This window comes from Tamandua tetradactyla, chromosome 5 (genome assembly GCF_023851605.1).
Source record: "Tamandua tetradactyla isolate mTamTet1 chromosome 5, mTamTet1.pri, whole genome shotgun sequence".
In the NCBI taxonomy this organism is placed as follows: Eukaryota; Metazoa; Chordata; class Mammalia; order Pilosa; family Myrmecophagidae; genus Tamandua; species Tamandua tetradactyla.
The window spans coordinates 14,052,339-14,073,860 of record NC_135331.1 but is presented as its reverse complement, the minus strand read 5'-3'; the positions used below and the strand labels follow the sequence as shown (position 1 = coordinate 14,073,860).

General features: G+C 53.1%; 1 protein-coding gene and 1 long non-coding RNA gene across 2 annotated transcripts; one reads left to right on the top strand and one right to left on the bottom strand.

The window, feature by feature from the left end:
• Positions 1-2,167: 2,167 nt before the first annotated feature.
• PLBD2 (phospholipase B domain containing 2) lies at positions 2,168-20,607 on the bottom strand. Its single transcript, XM_077159919.1, has 12 exons — positions 20,272-20,607; positions 15,602-15,695; positions 14,431-14,589; positions 12,026-12,126; positions 11,650-11,864; positions 8,046-8,143; positions 5,768-5,928; positions 5,055-5,150; positions 4,709-4,780; positions 4,034-4,186; positions 3,450-3,612; positions 2,168-3,179 (listed from the first exon to the last, which is right to left on the bottom strand). Exons 1-12 carry the CDS (start codon positions 20,550-20,552, stop codon positions 3,012-3,014), a joined length of 1,761 nt encoding a protein of 586 aa, XP_077016034.1. The 5' UTR covers positions 20,553-20,607; the 3' UTR covers positions 2,168-3,011.
• On the top strand, positions 5,316-7,095 carry LOC143683656 (uncharacterized). The gene is made up of 3 exons (XR_013175571.1): positions 5,316-5,658; positions 6,517-6,780; positions 6,891-7,095. It is a non-coding gene; the product is annotated as an uncharacterized LOC143683656 (long non-coding RNA).
• Positions 20,608-21,522: the final 915 nt, after the last annotated feature.

Below are 21,522 nucleotides of genomic sequence, written 5' to 3'. Positions count from 1 at the left end.
CCCGAGCTGGCCGGCACACCTGGGGCAAGGGCGTCTGCATCACAGGACGTGCCACAAAGGCCATCTATCTCCACCGCAGGCGGGACCCCCGGGGAAGCAGACCTCATTCTGAGAAGCAGTCCTTCCTCTAACAGTCAGAATGATTCTAGCACAGAACCAAAGAACTTTGGGAGTAAAGGCAGTGACTTCCCCATCCCTGGGGGTGTGTAAATAGGACACTCATTTCTGAGATGGGGAAGGAGGGACATGAAGTCTGCATCATGCAAACCCTCTTGAGATGCAAAACTCTCTCTTCCAATGAAAGTGTAAGCTGAAGGCCTATTAGGACAAATAAGAGGACAAGGGCACAGAGGGAGTCCGGCTGCCTGCTCAGGATTGCCCCTCACCACCAACAGCCCCCAGGGCACTTCTTTGGAACCATTCTAACCCCTTGGGGCACCCCTCAGATCCACACAGGCTGGCAGAATCCAACCCTACCCCCACCCCAGACATGGCAGGTGCTGAGAGGTTTTAGGGGAAGTGGAAAGCTCACCCCAAAACCCACACTGGTGACAAGCCTACCTACTGATTTCCAGTCAGAAGGGACAGAGCGACACACAGCATTGGTGGCACTTAAAACTCCTGGAAGATAGGGCATCATGGATGGGCTGGCAGGGATGGAGAAACCAAACCAGCCCCGGGCCTGAGACTTTCTCCTGGGGGCAGGGGAGGGGAGGACAATTTAAAGTATTACTGGGTTCAGCAAAACCTGTTCAGAATGGGACTGCTTCCAGCTCCCTTGTCCCACCTAGGTTGGGTGCTAAAGCCTGAGCAGAAATGTAAGGAACTGAGGCACTGGGGCTGGAGACTTCCAGCTGAACAGACCCGTCTTCAGGAAAGGCCAGAGGCCAGGGATGAGCCTGTGGCTCCCATCTGAGGTAGAGGAGTGTGGGAACCTCCCCATGGGCAAGCCTTTCCTGGCTGCCTCTGTAAAAGTGCATCCTGCCTTTGCTGGGTCAGCTGAAGCCCCAGGGGGTGGGGTGCAGACAACCACATGATACCCGAAGTATGCTGCTCTGAGTCAGCCTGGCTCCCTTGGTTCCCACCTTCCTGCAAGCACAGACCAAAATAATTCTAGGGAATAGACTGGAGCCTCCTTTGCCTACAGTGACTCCGAGCCGCTACTTCCCCATCTGTTGAATGGGTCTCCTGGGAGCCCCAACCTCAGGGTGGTTGTAAAATGGGTGACTGGCGCACAGTAGGTGCACAGTGTGTGATCACTGTCCCACCAGGCCTGCACCATCACAAGGAGAGCCTGAGGGGGCTGGTCTGTGGACCTGGGTTCCAGGTCTTGAGGCCCAGGCCACGCCATGCCCATCCACTGAGCCCACGTTCTCACATGCAAAGCCCAGCCGCTCCCACCTAGCAGGGCGGTGCTGTCAGGAGACCCGGGGTGTGGACACAGCCTCTGGAGAGCTGGGACCTGCAGCAACAGGGAGCTGGTCTTTCAAAGCACAGGTGGTTGACACCAGAGGACAGGGACTGAAGTGAGGGTGGGGAGAAACGGGAAACCCAATGCCATCCCCCAGTCTTGCTCTTTGCTCCAGGGCGCTTGGCAGCCTCTGACGCAAGGCGTGTCTGTTTCTTTTCCTTATTGTCTTACCCAATATGTGGTGAATATTGAATGTGAACTTCACATGGGTGGGTGGGGCGGGTTTGTGCCTTTCCTTGTGATGCCCCCAGGGCCTTACACAGTGATTGGCATGTACTAAGTGTTTGGTAAAGACTTGCTCATGGGTGAATGCAGTGTGTGCGCGAGGCCCCTGGGGGCGCCCGGCGGATGTGCAGTGCGCCCTAGGAGGGGAGCACTGCTCACGTATCCCATTTCATGGGCGGCTCAGTGAGCCCCACGGCCAGTAAGAGGCGGGCCCGGGATTCGCACCCAGGTCTCCGATTCCAGGGCTCGTGCGTAGCCCCCACCCCCCACCTCGGTGCACTAAGCACTGGGTGAGGCGTGTCTCTGCTGTAAGCGCCAGGTGAGCATGGGAGGGAGGGACCCTGTTATACCCTGGATGGGACTCGGGAAGGTCTCACTGCCCACCTGGTCCTGGCACAGCACTAAGAACACAATAGGTGTGCAAGAAACACCTTTTTTTTCCTCCCCGGGTTTCATCCACTTAGCACAATGTTGTTATTATTATTTTTTTAATTGAGAGGCTGTAGGTTAACAGGCAAATAAATACGATGTTGGATGGAAGGACGGACGGATGGTGGACAGACAGTGGGTGCTGCAGAGCCCAAACCTGAGAGGAGAAAGGCGCCGGCCCAGCCTTCCCTGCCGCCCCAAGAAGCCCAGCAAAGGGGCCTCGGCCTCTCTCCTTAATGGCGCTGCAGTCTGTGGCTTGGTTCCTACACTGGGGGGCCGTGGGCCCTGCCCTAAGGCCAGCCGGGGGGCGAGAGCGGGCAGGGGCGGCAGAAGCTGGGGGCTGGTACTTGGAGGACAGTCAGCGCCTTCAGTCACAGATCCCAGGAAGCTTTGGTTTTTGATTGTTTTCAAGTTTCTTCCTCAAGGAAGCTGCCCAGAGGGGGAGGCAGGGGCCTGCTTCCCCAAGGAGCAGGCGGGCTGGAGTGGGGTGTGAAGGAGGGACACTGGCCTGGGAGAAGGCCAGGGCCCAGGGCAGGAAGACCCTGCCACGGCCCACCCAGCGCCCCAAGCAGGAAGGGCACCAGAGCCGAGGCTAAAGACCCCTCCCAAGCCCTGTGTAGGGGCGGCCCTGAGTCAGAGAGCCAAGGGCAGGGCAAAGACAGAAGCAGTGGGAGACAGGAGGAAAGACGGGCGAGAGAGAGACGGGGGAGGCAGGGGGAGGCAGAGGGAGGCAGGGCAGGCACAGCCCCACGTCTGGACAGAGAATGCGCACGCGTCAGTTCCGGGCCCCCTGGGGTGCCCCCACCTGGGGAGGAGACATCCAGGCCAGAGCAAAGCCGTGGCAGAGCCCCCAAAGGAGGCAGGGCAGGAGGCAGGAGGCAGGAGCTCAGTCCCACCAGACCTTGATGGGCGAGAACCTCCAGAGGTCGGGCTGGCCCATGTGCAGCAGGCTGCGGAAGGGCGAGCTGCTCCACTGGAACGGGGGCACCTGGTCCCACGTGGGGCCGCTGACGGCCAGCAGGCGCAGGGCCTTGGCCAGCGCTGCGCTGGTCACCTGGGGGCCGGGCAGAGCAGGCGGCTGAGCGCCAGTCCACATGGGCCCCACCTGCCCCGAGCCGGAGGGGCCCCTCACACTGTTGCTGGCCTGTTTCTGACTTCAGCCTCCACCTTAACCTTGAGCCCATCCACTGCCCAATTCTTAACCCTGACTTCAAACCTGACCATCACCTTAACCTCGGCCCCCACCCCATACCCACTTGTACCTCTGCTCTGACCCCAGGCTTTACCTCCATCCTCGCCCCTCGCCCCTCGCCCTTGGCCCCACCTTTGCATCGATGCCCCCATGGGAGCGCTGGCGCATGGCCTGGAACGGGTAGGAGCCGTTGGAGGGGTTGAGGTCAGAGCGGGCAGAGATGGCATTCTCCCCATTGGCTTGCGGGTTACACGCTTGGCACCGTGACAGGGGGTCATGGAGGAAGTTATTGTACCTGGAGGGGCCGGGGGGGTTGCAGCGGGCACTGGTCATCCTGGGAAGCCAAGCTTCTCAGGGCACCTGCCCCTTCCTAGTCCCGCCCCGTGGCCCAGCCTTTGCTCTGGGGAACCTCTGGGCCCCCACCTCAAGTGGGGCACTCTCTGAGGACAGGGGTGCAGCTTTGTGCCCTTTTCTCCCAGTAGCAAGCATGGCGGCCAGCACAGGCCTCAACACCTGTCCAGCCTTCTCCCCTGTAAGGTGAGACAGTGGCAGGCCCCACCTGCAGCACTGACTCAGCCTGCATGAGCCGCTGGCCCAGATGTCAGGCACCTCAGCCATCTCTGCATCGGGCCCCTGGGAGGCGGGGAGGTCACAGGACTCCAGGCTTACCGAGCCCCCCCGCACCCTGGTCTCCCCCAGCCCCTGGCCGCACCCACCTCATGAGCCGCATCATGGAGTCCATGTCGTGCACCAAGGACTGGTTCCGCTGGAAGATCTGGGCCCGCGGGCTGCCGCGGTAGGAAAACCAGTCCCCGTACCGGGCCACCAGCTCCTGCAGCCCACTGGCATTGAACACGGACTCAAAGGACCTGGGGGGACCAGGAGGGTCACCCACAGCCCCTCTGACCACACCCAGCCTCAGGAGATGGCCCTGGGGTCACGGGACATTACAGCTCGCCCCCACGGTCAGCAGAACCACCACGTCTTTGGGGTGTGCTCAGGGGTGGCGGAGTAGGTGGCTGAGCCTGGGTGGTGGGGTCCAGCAGCTGTGGGTTTGGATCCTGGTTCCCCTCTACACCAGCTACGGGACCTCAGCGCCCCCGATCCCTCGTCTGTGCAATGGGGACAGTGACGGCAGCTCCCGTGGGTGGTGGATGTGAGGTTATGCACAGTGAGCGTCGCGTCACAGAGGGGACAGCTGTGCAGACCGCTTCACCATGGGGGCCTGGGGTCATGCAGACGCTGACCTAAGCCATCCACTGCACTCCAAAACTGCCAGGTCTCTCCTGGCTGGAGAAGGGGTCGGGTGGGCCTCTCTGCTCTGTGGGGAAGTACCGCCAGCAGCACGGAGAGCTGAGCAAGACCAGGGAGGAGTGGAAGGGGGTACATACGGTATGTTGTAGCTGGCCCAGTAGGACTTCTGGTAGAGTTCCAAGGTCTTGTCGGCCACGACCACCATGCCCCTGGGGCGCAAAAGAGAGCAGGGGATGGGAGGGAGGCTCAGAAAAGGGGCTCTAGGAGCAGAGGCCTGTTTAAGGGCCCCCAATGGCCCCCCACTGCCTGGTGGACAGATGATGTCAGAAGCGTCAGCCCTTTACCCGGGGCCCTGCCTGCTCTTCCAGGCTCACCATCCTCAGATCTTCCCCCTCCTGCAGGGCGTCCGGCGGGTCCCCGGGCCTTGGTTTAGGCCGTCCCAGCGGTCGAGAGGCCCCACCCCCTCTTCCCCAGGCTACTCACGGGATCTGCTCCAAGACGGTGAGCACCTTGCTCCCAGGGCTGGGGTCACCGGGGACGAACGCCTTGTAGTCCACAATCATCCACTGGTTGTTGTACCTGCCGGGCCCAGCCGGGGGCACTGAGAAAGAGCCTGGGGCCACTGCCCGAGCCTCCCGCTGCCCCCAGTGCCCCCACTCAGCCAAGAATCACAAGGTGGGGGGTGGCTCAGGGCTGGCTATCGGCTTGACCAGGTTTTTCACAAACCTCTCTCTCATTGGGCTACTCTCCTGCTGCAGAACATTCTATGGATCCCTAGTGTTCTTCAGAACAAAGGTTAGTTCTGCCCAACATTCTAAGACCCTGCACTCCCCCATCCCCACCTCTCCGGTTCACAGGGCCCCCACCCACGTCCATCTCCTCAGATGGCTCATTCCCACTCTTGAGCCTTCAAGTTCTAAGTTACTCTCCAGTCCCACTTGCAAGAGGCCTCTGTGTCTGGGCCGAGGAGCCTGCAGGGAAAGGGAGAATTTTCCTTCCCTAAGTCTGTTTCCCCACGTGTAACCAAGGAAGGGGACTCGGGATCCTCCCAACTCCATTGAGAACCCGGGAGAGGGCTCTGAAGCAGGTGTGGGGGGTGTGGCCCTGGTCCTAGCCCAGGTCCCTGGGGCCTGTGTGTTCAGCGGGGAGACTGGTCTGTTTCCGGGGCGGAGCCGCATGGCCAGGAGCCCACTCACGTGCCACTGTTGAACCTTTTGAAGATATCTGTCCACGTGTCCCCGTCCAGGGCCAAGCGGTTGGCTACCACATTCCGCACCCACTCCAGCACCCCACCCTTGGGCTGCACGTACTTCCACAGGGCTGGGTTGTTGTTGCCAATGGTGGTCTCCAATGTCACCTGTAGGAGAGCAGAGGCGGGGGCAGTGCCCTGAAGGGCTGCCTGATTTACAACCGCGCATGCTGCCACCAAGTGACAGTGCTGTATCCGTCATGGCTCATGAGTGAGCATTTCTTTTAAGCTCACAACACAATTGCCAGAAAAGTTTTGTTGGGCCTGATTTTCTATAGCGCATATTAGGAATATGGGGGGGGGGTTCTAAATATAAGATTATCCTGTAGTATAAATGCATATGGTTCCAAAAGTACTACTAATACATTCTCTTAGGAATGCTGACCTGGTTGAGAATCACTGGTCTACTTTAAAAAGACATGCTCTAGGCACAATTAACTTGAAACAGCAATAGGAATCATCTCATGGGTTTTCCTAGCTTAGGAAGGGTCTGTACAACCCCACTTCAAATAACCCTCATAACCCTCCTAGATAAGAGGCCAAGTGGTAATGCCCCTTTCCTAATGATAGCTAAACCAAGATCCAAAGAAGTAAAGTGACTTGCCAAAGGTCACAGCTGGTAAATGGAGGGACCAAGATTCGAGCTCCCAACGTTTACTCCCAACTCTCAAATCAGTGCTGCTTTCCCTACTGCAGGACATTCGCACCTTTTCTCCTTTTTTACACAAAGAAGCTGGAAAACAGCTAAAAGACTGTAGTAGCCTAAACGGGATGCTGAGAAGAAAGCAGCTACAGAAGCGAGGCTTTCCTAACAGGCCCAGAAAGAAAGAGCTTCTCCCACTGCCTGAGCCGATTCCCAGCCTGAGGTAAAAATGTTCCTTATAACTCCACGCAGTTCTCTTGGACGCAACGGCGAGGCCAAAGTACGGAGCAGGCCAGCCTCAGAAGCCCCTGCGGGTAGTATCCTCCCTCTAAGGCAGGAGAGCTCCGGGCCTGGGGCAGGATGCAGAGTCTGGAAACCCGGATGGGGAAAACATTTCCTCTTTATTTTCCCTAACTTCAACCTGCAGCTTAGCATTTCCTCCCATTTTCACACACCAAACCGGCCAGCAGCGGTCTCAGCAGGGCCTGGAGGGCGTCACGCGTGGAAATCACACATGTTCTCCTGCTGCCCAGACCTCAAACTGTCGCTTATGGCCCTCATCACTTCTAAACTGCCGGCGCTCTCACACGTTACAGAGGCTGATGTTTAACGTGTTAATAAAGCAGCACATTTATCCTATAAGTAAGTTATTTACATAGTAGCATTTTGATAGCCGTATTTCAATATCATTGGTTTCCTTTATAACACTATGTATTTTGCTTTAGACATTTAAAAACATTCAGCCTCCAAAGGAGTCCACGGCAGGAAGGCAGAGGAGGAGTTCACGTGAGGGCGGCTGCCTGCCCGGCTGGCCGGGTGCCCTTCTCCAGCAGGGTGCCTTCCGCGGGCCCCTGCCCACCCCCGCTACCCCCTTCTCCCCACCCCCACTACCCTCCCCCCCACCCCTGCTACCCCCTCCCCCAGCCGCAGAGGGTCCCCTCCCCACCACCGGGGCCTCCCTGTGCCTCTGCGCACATCTAGAGGGCAGTAAATTCCACACTCCCTTCAACAAGTAGCTGAAAACACAAGGTGGCCCTGCCCCGCCTGAGTCTCCCGGAAGCCAGGCTGTCCCTCCGGCCCTGGTTGCCCTGGCACCCACAGGCCGCGCCGCCTGGGCTGGGGGACGCCAGGGACAGATGTCGAAATGAGTTTGGGCCCCAGCCAGGAGCAGAGAAACAACACATGAAACAGCTTCGTTTGGAAAAGCCGCCGAGGTTCGAGGGGTTTTGTCGAAAGCCAGAGGGCAGCGAGGGCGGGGAGGATGGCTCAGCGGGGATCCTGAGAAGCAAGACGAGCCCTCTGCGTGGGTTGGGCCCAGCAAGGCCACCCAAGAGCAGCTGGTCGCAATGCAGAGCCCCAGGCTGCGCTCCCAGCCCGGGTTGGGGCAGTCGGGGGCCGCGGGCAGGGCCTGGCCATCTACACCTTAAACAAGCCCTTCTGGGCACCCAAGGGCCCCGGGATGGTGGGTGGGGGCCGCACCAATCTCCCCGCCGCCCCGAACCCAGTGCCCCCCGTGATGGCCCGCGTGCCCAGACCTGCTGGGCGGGAAACAGCCCGGGGAGGCGGCGGCGAGGCCACTCACCAGCCCGCTACCCAGGACGTAGAAGTCGTCACAGGAGAAGATGGTGCCCGGGTAGGACGAGAAGATGACCTTGTTGCCGGGAATCAGCGGTTCGTCCTCTGTGGAGAGTGAGCCCGGGGAGGGGGGTAGGGTGTAGGTCAGACAAGCGCAGGTGGGGGGCCTCAAAGGAAGGCCCCACCCTGGCGGGAGGAGACCCAGGGAAGCGACCCGGCCCGGCTGCTGGTGAACTGTTCGACCGGTGGCAAGTGACTTCGCCTTTGTGAGCCTCAGTTTCCTTAGCTGCACACTGGGAGTTATCATTGCCTGGCTCCAGGCAGGGGGGGTGCAAGGACTTAAAGACCCCAGCTCTGCAAGGCTGCTAGCGCGAGAGGGAGCACACAGGAGGTTCCTTATAACCAGACCAGCTCGCAGCCAGAAACGGGCTTCACGGCACAAAGAGTGGGTGCGGGGCGGTCAGAGGGGATGGACCAAAGAGCCATTTCCATGTAACTGCTGACAAAGACAAAAGGGCAAAATGGTGACACAATAGTTCGCTGAAACTGGAAGGAAAGACAATCAAAGTTAAGGGTAGCTCTTGGGGGAGAAGGGGGCAGGTGAATTGTGATTCTTCTTCCTTCTTTGTGCTCCACCATATTTTCTAATTTTCTACAGTGAACGTGTATTATTACTTAAGTAATTCTGCATAGGTCTTTTGTCTCTTTAGTTAAATTTATTCCTAAATATTTTATTCTTTTGGTTGCAATTGTAAATGGAATTTTTTTTCTTGATGCCCCCCTCAGATTGCTCATTACTAGTGTACAGAAACACTACAGATTTTTGAGTATTGATCTTGTAACCTGCCACTTTGCTGTACTCATTTTTAGCTCTAATAATTTTGCTGCGGATTTTTCGGGGTTTTCGACACACAGTATCATATCATCTGCAAACAGTGAGTGTTTTACTTCTTCCTTTCCAATTTTGATGCCTTGTATTTCTTTTTCTTGTCTAATTGCTCTGGCTAGAACTTCCAACACAGTGTTGAATAACAATGGTGACAGTGGACATCCTTGTCTTGTTCCTGATCTTAGGGGGAAAGTTTTCAGTTTTTCCCTGTTGAGGATGATGTTAGCTGTGGGTTTTTCATATATTCCCTTTATCATGTTGAGGAAGTTCCCTTCTATTCATATCCTTTGAAATGTTTTCAACAGGAAAGGATGTTGAATGTTGTCAAATGCCATTCCTGCATCAATTGAGATGGTCGTATGGTTTTTCTGCTTTGATTTGGTGATATGGTGTATTACATTAATTGATTTTTTTTTTTTATGTTGAACTATCCTTGCATACCTGGGATGAATGGTCATGGTGTATAATTCTTTTAATGTGTGGCTGGATTCGATTTGCTAGAATTTTGTGGAGGATTTTTACATCTATATTCATTAGAGAGACTGGTCTGTAGTTTTCTTTCTTTGTAGTATCTTTGTCTGGCTTTGGTATGAGGGTGATGTTGGCCTCGTAGAATAAGTTGGGTAGCTTTCCCTTCTCTTCAATTTTTTTTGAAGAGTTTGAGCAGGATTGGTACTAATTCTTTCACTTAAGTAATTTTTAAATTATTAAAAATTAGTGTGAGTTTACATAAAGTTCTAGAACAGGCAAAACATACCTAAAGGGTAAGCAATCAGATCAGAGGTTGCCTGGAGGTGGGGAAATGGTGAGAGACAGACTGCACAGGGCACCAGGGAACTCTCTGGGGTGATAGAAATGTTTGCTACCTCTATAGGGTGGGGCTCCCACAAGTGCATGCATTTGTCCAAATTCCTCAAACTGCCCCGAATGTGTGCACTTCAGCTATGCCGCAACAGAGTACCAAAGAAAACCAGAGCATGCTGGGCTTGGGACGTCCATCCAGCAGTTCAAAGGAATGTGCTGGACAGTGTGGCAACATCCGAGACTCTCCAAACTCAGCTGCTGAGCAAAATGAGCAAGTTGCAAGCAATCCATCCATATGGTCTGTTGTTATTTATGTTTACAAAAATCAGAAAGAAAGACGCAAAGCAAAGGGAAAAATATATATAAGCATATCCCCCCAAATCTAGATGGATCCAAACCAAAATGGCAACAGTGGTTTCCTCTTAGGAGGAGACTGGAATCTGGGAGGGAGGGTGTCAAGGAAGATGTATTTCTATGTCTGTACTATTTGGGCTTTGTGACACTGACCAAAGCATATTCACATATTACTCGGGTAATAAGATAAAACAAACTGAAAATTGAGGGACATTTTTTAAAAGTCTAGAAGAAAGTAAATGCTTGCAGAGACGATCTCTTGCAGGTTGTGGGTGTCCAAGTGATTTTCATTGTGCATATATGATGTGCTGTAAATTCCAATTTTCTATGCATACACATGTGAATTATGTAGGTTTTTTAAAAAAAGATATTAAAATTTTAACAGATCCACAGCAATGAGAACGGTGGGTTTACAGCCACACGTGGCATATGGCTGAATATCACAGAAACTGTGACACAGATGAGTACACAGCACATGATTCCATTCATGTGACCTTCCAGAACAAAAGCCTAATCTCTGCTGTCAGAAGTCAGGAAAGAGGTCACCCGGGAGTGGCTCCCTGGGCAGAAACAGAAACGCTTCTCTAGACAGATCTGAGCCGAAGAGCAGCTAGATCAGTGGCTGGATCACAGGAGTGACCGGGTGTGAACCCGGGGGGCTGCTGGCCAGATTCCTCTTCAACTGGCCAGGCCAACTTGTACTCCCCATAGCGGGCAACGAGGGCCCACATTCTCCCACTCCCTCACCACCTCCCGGGCAAGAAGAAGGCGCTGTCAACATGTGGCAGGAGCAACCCCTGAGGCTGACACTGGGCTGGGGTGGAGGTGACTAAAGGAGACCAAGCCTTAGCTGCAAAGTCTTCACATTTGCCAGGAAGAGCACGTTCATGGCCTCCTTGTGCAGACTGTCTGCAGAGAGGGCTGTAATCTTCCTCCCGGGATCCCCACTACTTGCAAGGTAACTCTGCAGCAACCCTCTGCGTTTGCCGGGGCCTGTTTTCCCACCTCTCGTTCTGGGCTGGTCGTGTGACTCACTGTGGGCAAGAGAATGTGGTGCCAGTTTCAGCCAGGCCTCAACAGGACTCCCACATCCTTGCCTACATGCCACGTGAACAAGCCTGGGCTAGCCTGTTGGAGGATGGAAGACTCTACAGCTCAGTAGCCTCTTACCCCAGCTAACAGAGAGACAACCCCAGACATGGGAGCGAGGCCATCCCACATCAGCTATGCCTAGCCACGAACAGCAAAGCCACCAGCTGACCCAGACATGTGAACAATAATCAGTGGTGGCTGTTTTAAGCGTTACTTGTTTGAAACTTGGGGATGATTTGTTATGCAGCAATAGCTAACTGATACACCTTGTGAAATAAAAAATAGAAGGAAAAAAAACACGTAAAAAGTAAGATAAACTCTGAGAGTGGACTACAATGACCCTAGTGTGTACGAGGGATGGAAAGAGGGGCTGCCAAGGTCCATATCTTCTTCCTCGTACCCCCCTTTCCTGCCCTGTCCATACACATACACACACACACACACACACACACACACACACACACACACCCACCTTGGGGGCCTTCCTGGAACTGGAACGAGTACTTCTTGATGACACGCAGCATGTGCTGGTAGGAGTTCCAGGTGTTGTGGGCCACCAGGAGGTCGCGCTGGCCAGGTAGCAGCTTGATGAGAGCGGAGCAGGAGCCAGAGCCCAGGGCGCGCTTGGTCTTTGTCTTATTCAGGGCCGGCTCCAAGTCTTCAAGGTCTCCGGAGATCTGCAGCAGGCTGGGGGGGCCGGGGCACTACAGGGTTACTAAGCCTGCTATGGGCGTTATACTAAACCCATTTCACAGAGCAGGAAGCGGAGACTCAGGAGGCTGGCTGGCCAGTGACTCTGAGGGATGCAGTCCTTTCCCCCACCCTGTCCACCCTGGGGTGGCACTTACAGGAACCCCAAGGGTTTGATGGTGAACTTCCCAGTTGGGAAAGCCACACTGCCTTCGTAGCTGTCCTCCAGGCCTTTCAGCTGCAGGAGGGTCAGCCGCACCTGGAGGAGAGGACGGGGCAGAGGGAAGGTGAGGCCTCTCCTTCAGGCTCTCACCTCCTCCAGTGGGAGGGGCCCGGGCCTGGGGATCCAGACAGAACAGGGGAGACCAAGGCATCCCTCCAAGCTCCAGCCGGCCCTGACCCCCATCCACCACACACACCACTCCACACCAAGCACCTTCCTGCCTTGGAAGAACTCTTCTATGACCACCCCAAATCTTTCCCATTTCAGAGCCCAGCTCCAAAGCCACCTCCTCCAGGAACCCTCCCAGCCTCTGGCCACTGTTCCCTGTTGGGAGTTCAGTTCCCGGCTGTGCTGCTGCCTCGGAGCACCTGTCCCAGCTGGCTGACTCTCCCCATTGTCACTTCTGCCTCCACATTCTGTATCCAGGGAATATCATCACCATGTCCCTCCCAGCACCTCTTTGGCTCTTAGCAAGCATCTGCAAGATGGATGAATGGACAAACAGGCAAGACTGACAGATATATGGGTAGCTGCTAAATTAAACAGAAGGATAGGACAGAGAGAAGCATTCGGCTATACAGGTGGGAGAGAGGAGAGAGGGGAAGATGTCTAGTCAGGTGCAGGGAGGGAGGGATAAGACCAGATGGCTTCGTTCCTTCATCTATAGATACTCAACCAACATTTATTGATAAAGTGTCTCCTATGAACCAGACACTGAGCTAGGCACTGGGAATATAGTGGTGAACTGACCAGATGTGGTCCTTGGAGCCCTGAAGCTCAAAGTTAATTTGAAAAGACAGACTCTGAATTCCTTGACACAGCATTTTAAAAACTGCCAAGAAGTGCAGGGCCAGGCTGCGGACGGCAAGGATCAGGAGGTATTAGCCAGGCGAAGAGCGGGAGGCGGAAGAGGATGCCAGGCAGAAGGAACAGTGTGGTCAAAAGCCCTGGGGTGGGATGTGACACATCTGGTTTAAGTCACCTCGAAGGTCGGGGCAGTGGAGCGTGGAAAGCCAGAGCAGTAGGAGGTGGGGCTGGGGAGGAAAGATCGGGGAATGGCGAGCACAAGGTATGATGGAAGGGGGGTGGGAGGGAGCTTCGAGAAGGTCTATGGAAAGACAGACAGACAAGAGACAGGCAGCCAAATGGGGCGTACCAGTAGGGAGGGAGGATGGAAGAACGGCCGGCTGGGCTAAGGCAGGTGGGTGACAGATTCATGGGAGGGGGACATGGAAGGAGGAGAATGAATAGTGATCAGACCCGGGTGTGGCTGGGTCAGTGAGCAGACAAGACAGACGCGCAGACAGATGGTGATGGGTGGTGGATGGAAGGTGGGTGGTCGAAGAGTCTGTTCTAGTTAGGGTAGGAGTCGACGGCGGGCGGACAGAGGGAAACAGTGCAAACCTGGACTAGGCTAGGGGGAGGTACTAACAGACATTGAGAGCCCATTATGTGTACTTCACGGTTAAACTCTTGAGGTTTGGCAGGGAAGCCATAAATACTTTATTTTTGAGGACCTATCCAGCTACCCAAACGCAGGACCTGCTGCTTGGGGCCCACCTATTAACTGCCAGTTAGTTAGCAGCTCATCCAGGGAAAGGAAAACCAAATTTACCGCGTCCAAACTTTGCTTTGTTGTTTTTTTTATGAGAGAAATTGTAAGTTCACAGAAAAACCATGCATAAAGTACAGTTTCTATGTCCCACCCTATTATTAACACCCTGCATTAGTGTTACAATTTGCACCTGTTAACAATTCATTTATTACAAATGCATTTGTTGCTGTTCTAAGAAATGATAAATACGCAACTAAGTAATGATATTGTGAATTACTGATTATGTATGTTGATGTTTTATTTGGTTTCTTAATTTTTAATTAATAAATTTATTAAAAAAAACAAATGCATTTGTTGCAATTCACAAAACATTTTTGTCATTGGACTATTACATTTACTGTGTCCAAACTTTATCGCTTTTTAAAATTCTTCCCGTCCCCTCTTCCTCTTTTATACATACTGTTTTTTAATATAAAATAACCCATCTATTAATTTCCCTCCTATCCAAGTAAAATCGTGTGCTAACAATTAACTATGTCTTTATTCTTTCACAACAGGAAGGCAGAATGGGCTGGCTGGAGTACAGTCAGGTGATCGGATGGAAAGACAGACGGGGGAGACTGGAAAGACGGATTTACAGCTAGGAGGGATGGAGATGATAATGGACACGAGAGAGGTACCTGGACAGACCCGAGGGCCAGCCAGGAGGAGCAGGAGATGAGATGACAGACCAGCTGCCCCCACCCCCGCCCTCCCCATCCCGCGAGGGTGGCGGCCGTGCCCACCTGGTGCCAGTAAGTGCTGTCCACGTCCTTCTCCATCTCCTCCTGCATCCACTCCAGGTTGGCCTCCAGGAAGCTCTTGAGCCTCTCGCAGTAGCCGGCTTCGTACTTGAAGGGGCCGCAGTAATTCACCACCGTGTTCATCCAGTGCATGTAGATGAGCTGCAGGGGGCAGGTGGGCAGGGCAGGGTGGGGGCAGCAGAACTGCTCCCTTCCCCGAGGACCCCCCGGGCCTCCAAACAGCCGAGGGCACCTTGGAGCACCCGCTCCCACCCCCAGTGGTTGCATGCTGTCAGGGCCCAGCACCTCTGGGAGTCTCCCCCCCTCCGGAAGCCTTTGGCCGTGCAGTCTGTACTAGACTGTGCCTCTTCTGTGACCAGGGCGGACCCGATCTGTGTGTGCATTCAGTCGGTTAACTAATACTTTTTGAGCATTGACTACGTGCCAGTTGTTCTAAGCACTGAGGTCACAGCGGCGATCAAAGCTGCCTTGTTCTGGGCAGCAGAACAATGTGCCCAGGTGCAGGAGGTGCGCCCCCACTCCACTCCCCCACCCCCGTCACCCCAGCAGGCAGAACCGACCCCAGATCTGTGAATGGCTGGCGGCAGACCCAGGGAGCCGGGCCGAGACCACCCAGGCCTTTTGGCGCCAAATAACACAACCCCCAGCTGGCACTCTGGTGGGCAGGGTGGGGGGGAAGGTCTGGTGGTTGTGGGGTGCTACAGAAGAGGGCTCTGCTGCCCACAGACCACGTCTCCCCAGGTCACCCGGCAACGAGTAAGCCAGTTATAGCTCAATAAAAACACACACAAATAAGTTAAGGAATGACAATCACCCCCTAGAACGTGGCAGATGCCTCGGGGGAGGTAGAGGGATGGGGACAGTGGAGGGGCTTTGTTTAATCCCTGTGTGTCACAACTTATGGTATGTTACACATTTTTACATGTATCAAAAATGTAAAATCAAAATGAAATTTGTCAGGCAGTGCAATGGTGGCTCAGTGGCAGAATTCTCGCCTGCCATGCTGGAGACCCGCGTTTGATTCCCGGAGCCTGCCCATGCCAAAAAAACAAAAGGCAATTTGTCAAAGCCGATTTTCCCCGACCAGCTGGAGAGCTGGGAGTGGGGATATGGGGGGGGGCACATCTGCTGGGGCTTCCCCTGGCGGCCTTACCTCTTCAGACACGGCGGCCTCGGCCATCCCCGCCGCGTAGGCCTGCAGGCTGTCATTGTAGCGGCCGCTCGTGCTGACCTCCAGAAACGCCCAGCTGCAGGGAGGGGAGGAGGGATAGTCAGTGGCAGGGCCCCCGCCCCTCACAAAGCCGGTCCTCAGGCTCAACGTGCAAGCCGGTTTTTTTAAAACTTTTTTTTTTGTAATGCAATTTTATTGAGATATTCTCACAATCATGAGTGTACAATCAATGATTCACATATCATCATCGACTTGCACAGTCATCACCACAATCAATTTCTGAACACTGTCATTACTCAAAAATAAATAACAAGGGAGATGAGGGGTATGGGATGTTTTGGGTGTTCTTTTTTGCTTTTATTTTTTCTCCTTATTTTTACTTACACGTCTATACACTGGATAAAGGGAGTACTGGTCACAACGTTTTCACAATCACACAATCACAATGTAAAAGCTAAATACAATAACCTTTAAGCATCAAGGCTATCAGATTACAGTTCAACAGTTTCAGGTCTTTCCTTCTAGCTATTCTAACACACTAAAAAGTAAGAAGAGATATCTATATAATGCATACAAATAACCTCCAGGATAACCTCTGGACTCTACTTGAAGTCTCTCAGCCACTGACATTTCATTTTGTTTCATTTCTCTTCCCCCTTCTGGTCAAGAAGCCTTTCTCTTTCCCAAAATGGGTCCAGACTCATCCCTGGGCGTCATGTCCCATGTGGCCAGGGAGATTTACACCCCTGGGAGTCATGCCCATGTTGTGGGAGGGCAGCGAGTTCACCTGCCAAGTGGGCTTAGAGAGAGAGGCCACATCTGAGCAACAAAAGAGCTTTTCTGGGGGTGACTCTTAGGCATATTTATAAGTAGGCTTAGATTCTCCTTTGCAGGAACAGGTTTCATAAGAGCAAGCCCCAAGATCAAGGGCTTTGCCCATTAAATTGGTAGTGCCCAACATTTACAAGAAAATTTGGAATTTCCCAAGTGGGGAAGTTTAACATTTCTACATCTTTCCCCAGTTTCTCAAGCAGATTTTGCAAATACTATTCTCTGTCCAGATGACTCCAGGGTATACCACGGTGTCACACTAGCCTGTACAAACCCACGAGATCTCACTTCCTATTAAAGGTTCCATGAAATTGTGGCATTCAAATAAACTGGCCAAATAAGGTAAATTAGATAGTGTGCTCTTAAATATAAATTTTGCACTAAATAAACTTCTCTTCCTTTGGTCTCACACAGAAGTTGAAGTTTTAAAACGCAGTCAATATCATCCTTTACGCTTTAGTCTGATTTACCTTAATTTTAACCAGCTCTGCTTCATTCATATATCTAACTGAAGTCTAATTTCTTTTTCTGCTTTAACAGTTGCTGTATGGAGTAATGCACAAGCCAGTTTTAAACCATGAAAACCAAAGTTGTGCTCAACAGCTGTTCGCATGGATGTCTGTCTGTCTTTGAGCACTCATTGGGCTGAATCCCTGAAAGAGGAACGGCCGGATCAAACAGCACAAACTTTTTTTTTTTTTTAACTTTTTTATTGCATAATATAACACATATACAAAGCAAAGTAAGAAAAAAGCAATAGTTTTCAAAGCACTCATAGGGCACAAACATTTTTAAAATTCAATAGCTATTGCTAAACAGCCTCCCCATATACTTGTACCTATCTGTTTTGTCACACAGCACTGTTGCCCAATACTAGCTGACACACATGCCAAAGGTCACAGAGCTTGCAACGGTCAGAGTCAGGATTCAATTCCAGGCAGACTGGCTCATCCTTCTCCTTCAAGCAACACTTTGCAACTCTGATGTGCATACAGAGCAGCTGAAGACCTTGTTAAAAGGCAGATCCTGGAGTTCTGGGGTAGGGCCTGAAACTCTTGCTTTTCTAATTAGCCCCCCCAACTGATTCCGGTGCTGCCAATTCTGAAATTACAGTAGAGTATTTACTGCTTCTCTACAATGGATAAGCTCCTGTCTGCCCACCACCTAACTTAAATTGCTGTCCTATCAATCTTTTTCACCTTTGCTAAGATGATAGCTGAAAAATTCATCTTGTTTTAATTAGTTATAATCCTTTAAGTTACATACATTTTCTTAATTTTATTGGCCATTTGTAGTTCTTTGGATCATGTCCTTTACCCATTTTTCTCTACAGTTTACTTTTTTAAACCTTTTCTTATTGATCAGTGAAATTCCTTTCTCTATATATATTAGTACTTTGTTCATCCCTAAGATTGAAAATATGTTTGTGTTTTAACTGGGCTTTGTTTTTGTTTTTGCCATATAGGAGTTAGCTAAATCTATCCATCTTTTCTGGTGTGCTTCTGGATTTTATATTCCTGCTTCAAGGACACAAAAATACTCACCCATGTAACTCCTATAACTAGGGGGAAAACATTTTTAAGGCAATTTCTATTACAAAAATGAGGGCAACAGGAAGACACTAAAAGGATCCTGAAGAACCCACAAGTCAAGGGAAAGCCAAGCTCAGCCAAAGATGACTTTTGGGAAGTTGGCTAAAAAGCTATAGAAAGGCTCCAAGACAGGCACAGCCCAGTCCTAGAGAAGATTCTGCAGAGAAAAAGATTATTATAGAGCTGCATCCAAGACTAGGCAAGCAGGGTTTTGGGAGCACCTACTATTTGCCTATTGAGGGCATAGTAGGATAAACAACATTGGGTCCTGGCTCATGGTGGGGGGGAAATGACAGGTAAACAGATAATGACACGGTGGGGTGAATACTATGCTGAGCAGCTGCCCTGAGGTGGTGCACTGCTGCCAGAGTCAAATCTGGGAAGGCTTCACAGAAGAGGTGACAGCTGCTCTTGGTTTTGAATCTTAAGTAAATGCCTGCCAGGCAGACAAAAAAGGGAAAGTAAAAGAAGGAAGGCTCAGCTCTGAATGTTCCAAAGCAAAGCTATGCTAGTCTTTCAGGGGAAGTTTCCATTATGGTCAAGAAAGCCCTTCGCCATTTCTCTGTTTTCCATAATTGAGGGCAACGCAGTCCAGTGGGGCCTCCTAGGGCCAGAGACCCCTCCCCAGGTAGGCCCCCACCTGCATGCCTCCTCCCTTGAGTGGCATTCAAGCCGAGAATCGATGTGCCCTCTAGGCTCTGCTAAGCAGGGCCAAAAACAAGTGTGAATCAGAGAATGGGTCACCTGTTCCCCGAGTCACAGCCACCCCGGAGGCCAGCCACAGAGCTCTGGTTCCCTCCATACAAACCAGCTGTCCTGTGGCCTCCTTCTGGGAGCCTTCCCAGGTTAGCCCCACCCAGTTTCTATGTCTATAGCAAATGCTTTCTTCCAGATCTCCCATCTGTCTGTCTGATAACCCCCCAAGTGCCATAAAGCACCAGAAGGGGGTGCCCTCAGTGTCCTGTGTCTCCCCAACACCTGCAGGATCATGGAAAGGGGCTGAAGTAGGAGTGACCATGACTGCTGGAGGGGGCCATGCAGTTTGAGCACTGGGATGGCAGCAGGATGGGGGGGTAGGGGCACTCAAGGTTTCCTATGCATTACCCCCCCCCCCCCGCACGCGCGCGCGTGCACACACACACACACACACTGCCAGCACAGTCTGGATGTAGGGCTGGATCCTGCTGGTCGCCCCACTCACTAACTAGTTACCCTTCTGGCACTGCCTCTATGTCTTGCACTACGCAGTGTCCCCTCCCCCTTGCTCAGTTGGGTGTCCCAAGGGCAAACACCTGAATAATAAATGAAGAATGGGCACAAGTCTGACAGCATGCCATATTGCTCCCACAACCCCCCAGCCGGAGCGCATACCAATTATCTGGGCCGCAGATGGGGAACTGGCCGCAGATGGGGGACAGGCAACCTGAGTTAGGTGATAATCACACATGAGAATGACAGCCCGTGTCCCTGTGATGGCGAGCCAAATCGTGGCCGTGGTCGCCAAGTACACTGCACTTGCTCTGTGCTCAGAACCTGGCCAAGGGTTTCCCCCAAATCATGAGAGAGAAGGGGCGGGAGGGGCAGGGCCCCAGCAAGAACACCATCTGGAACTATGCAGACTTAAGGAAACTGTGCTTTCAGACCCGCCTAGGACCCCGGCTGGGAGGGAAGCAGTGGACTGGAACCCATGGGGCAAGCTACAACAAAAAAGAGGTGAGGGCTAGTCCCCTGGAGAGCCACCACCTTCCACCCCAGGCAGGGGGAGTGGGAGAGGGGGGCTGCAGGGGGCTGGCCTCTGCAGGATGGGGAGTTGAAGTCTGGGGAAGGGGACTGATCCCGTGGGGTAGGGAGCGGGCTTATTATCCCTCAGCCAGGGACTTGGTCCAGAGGAGGGGGCCCTGCAGTCCTGGAGGCAGGGAACTGGCCTCTAGAGGGACAGTGGTGCTGTCACCACACCAGGGCTGAAACTATAGGCCTGGCCCCCAGGAGGTGAGGAATGCTGCATTACTGCCCCGCACCCAGAGACCCGGTCCAGTCAGGGTTCTGCAGGCTCGGAGGCGGGGACCTGACCCTCGGGGGGACGGGGGCAATGCCACCCGGCAAATGGCAGGCGTCTTCTTCAGGGCACCATCACCTCCGCGGGAGACGTTCAAGGCCAGGCACCACGCATTCCACCCCCCCCACGGCCCCGCAGCCGGTGGCACCGCGCGAGACCAGGCCAACCCTTACCCTGTCTCGTGGATGGCGTTGGTGAGGTTGGCCCAGGCCACGGCGGCAGGGTGACGGCCGTCCACCAGGCGCAGCTGCCCGGTCGTGGCATCCAGGATCACCGAGCTGCCGCGGGAGGGGGGCGGCACCGGCTTGTGGCGGCCCCCTGCGGCCAGGACCACGCCTGCAGGGCCGCCCAGGAAGAGCCCGATGAGGACGGCCGGCCCCAGGACCAGCGCCGCGGTCCGTGTTAGTGTCCCGGCCGGGAGGCCGCCGGAGGAACCGGACATCGGGACGACCATGAAGGCGCGGAACGCTGCGCCCCAGCCCGCCTCACGTGACTGCGCTCCCCCACGTCGGGCGGGGCCGAGCGCGCCGGGGGCGGGGCCAGGAGGGCGGGGGACAAGAGGGCGGGGGCGGGGCCGAGCGGGGAGTAGGCAAGGCCGGGCGGGAGGGGCGGGGCAAAGGCTGAAATTTTTCCGGGGTGGGAGGGGCCAGTGTGACAGGTAGGGGCGGGGCCAATCTTAAAGGACCCCGCCACGCTGTTCTACCCACGCAAGCCCGGCGAAGGTTACCCAGTTTCCCCTCAACTTTTTGTTTTGCAGATTTTCAAACCTAGAGATGCCTAGAGAAAAGTGGCAAGAATAATAAAATAAAAATACCCGTCATTAATTGCTAATATTTTGACAAAATTGATAAATATTCCTCTCGCATGCTTCTTTGCTGAAGCATGAAAATTAACTGAAGCTATCATTTATTAAAATAATCTAACACAGGGGCCCTATTCAAATTTTTCCAAATATCCCAAAACTGTTCTTTCTTTTCTTTCTCTCCATTTCCTTTCTTTCCCTCCTTCTTTCCTTCCTTCCTTCCTTCCACACTTTCTTTCGATTCAATATCTATATCTCACATCATGCACAAGAATAAATTCCTAATTGATCAGAATCTAAACGTGAAAAATTAAGCTATGTAGGCACTGGAAGAAAACAAGGGTGAATTTCCTCCATAACTTGTCTGTGGACTAAAGCCTTCTAAGTATGACTCAAAACCTAAGATGCAGTAAAAGATTCATACACTTGACTACCTAACTAAAAAAACAACAAGCTTTGCATCTCAAAAAAAAAAAAAAACAAAACACCATGGTCAAAGTCAAAAGACAACTGACAAACCAAGAGGACGTATTTGCAACATACTCTCACAGACAAAAGGCTAATATCCCTGATATATAAAGAACTCTAAAAATTTTGAGGAAAAAAAATCTAAAGCCAGGTG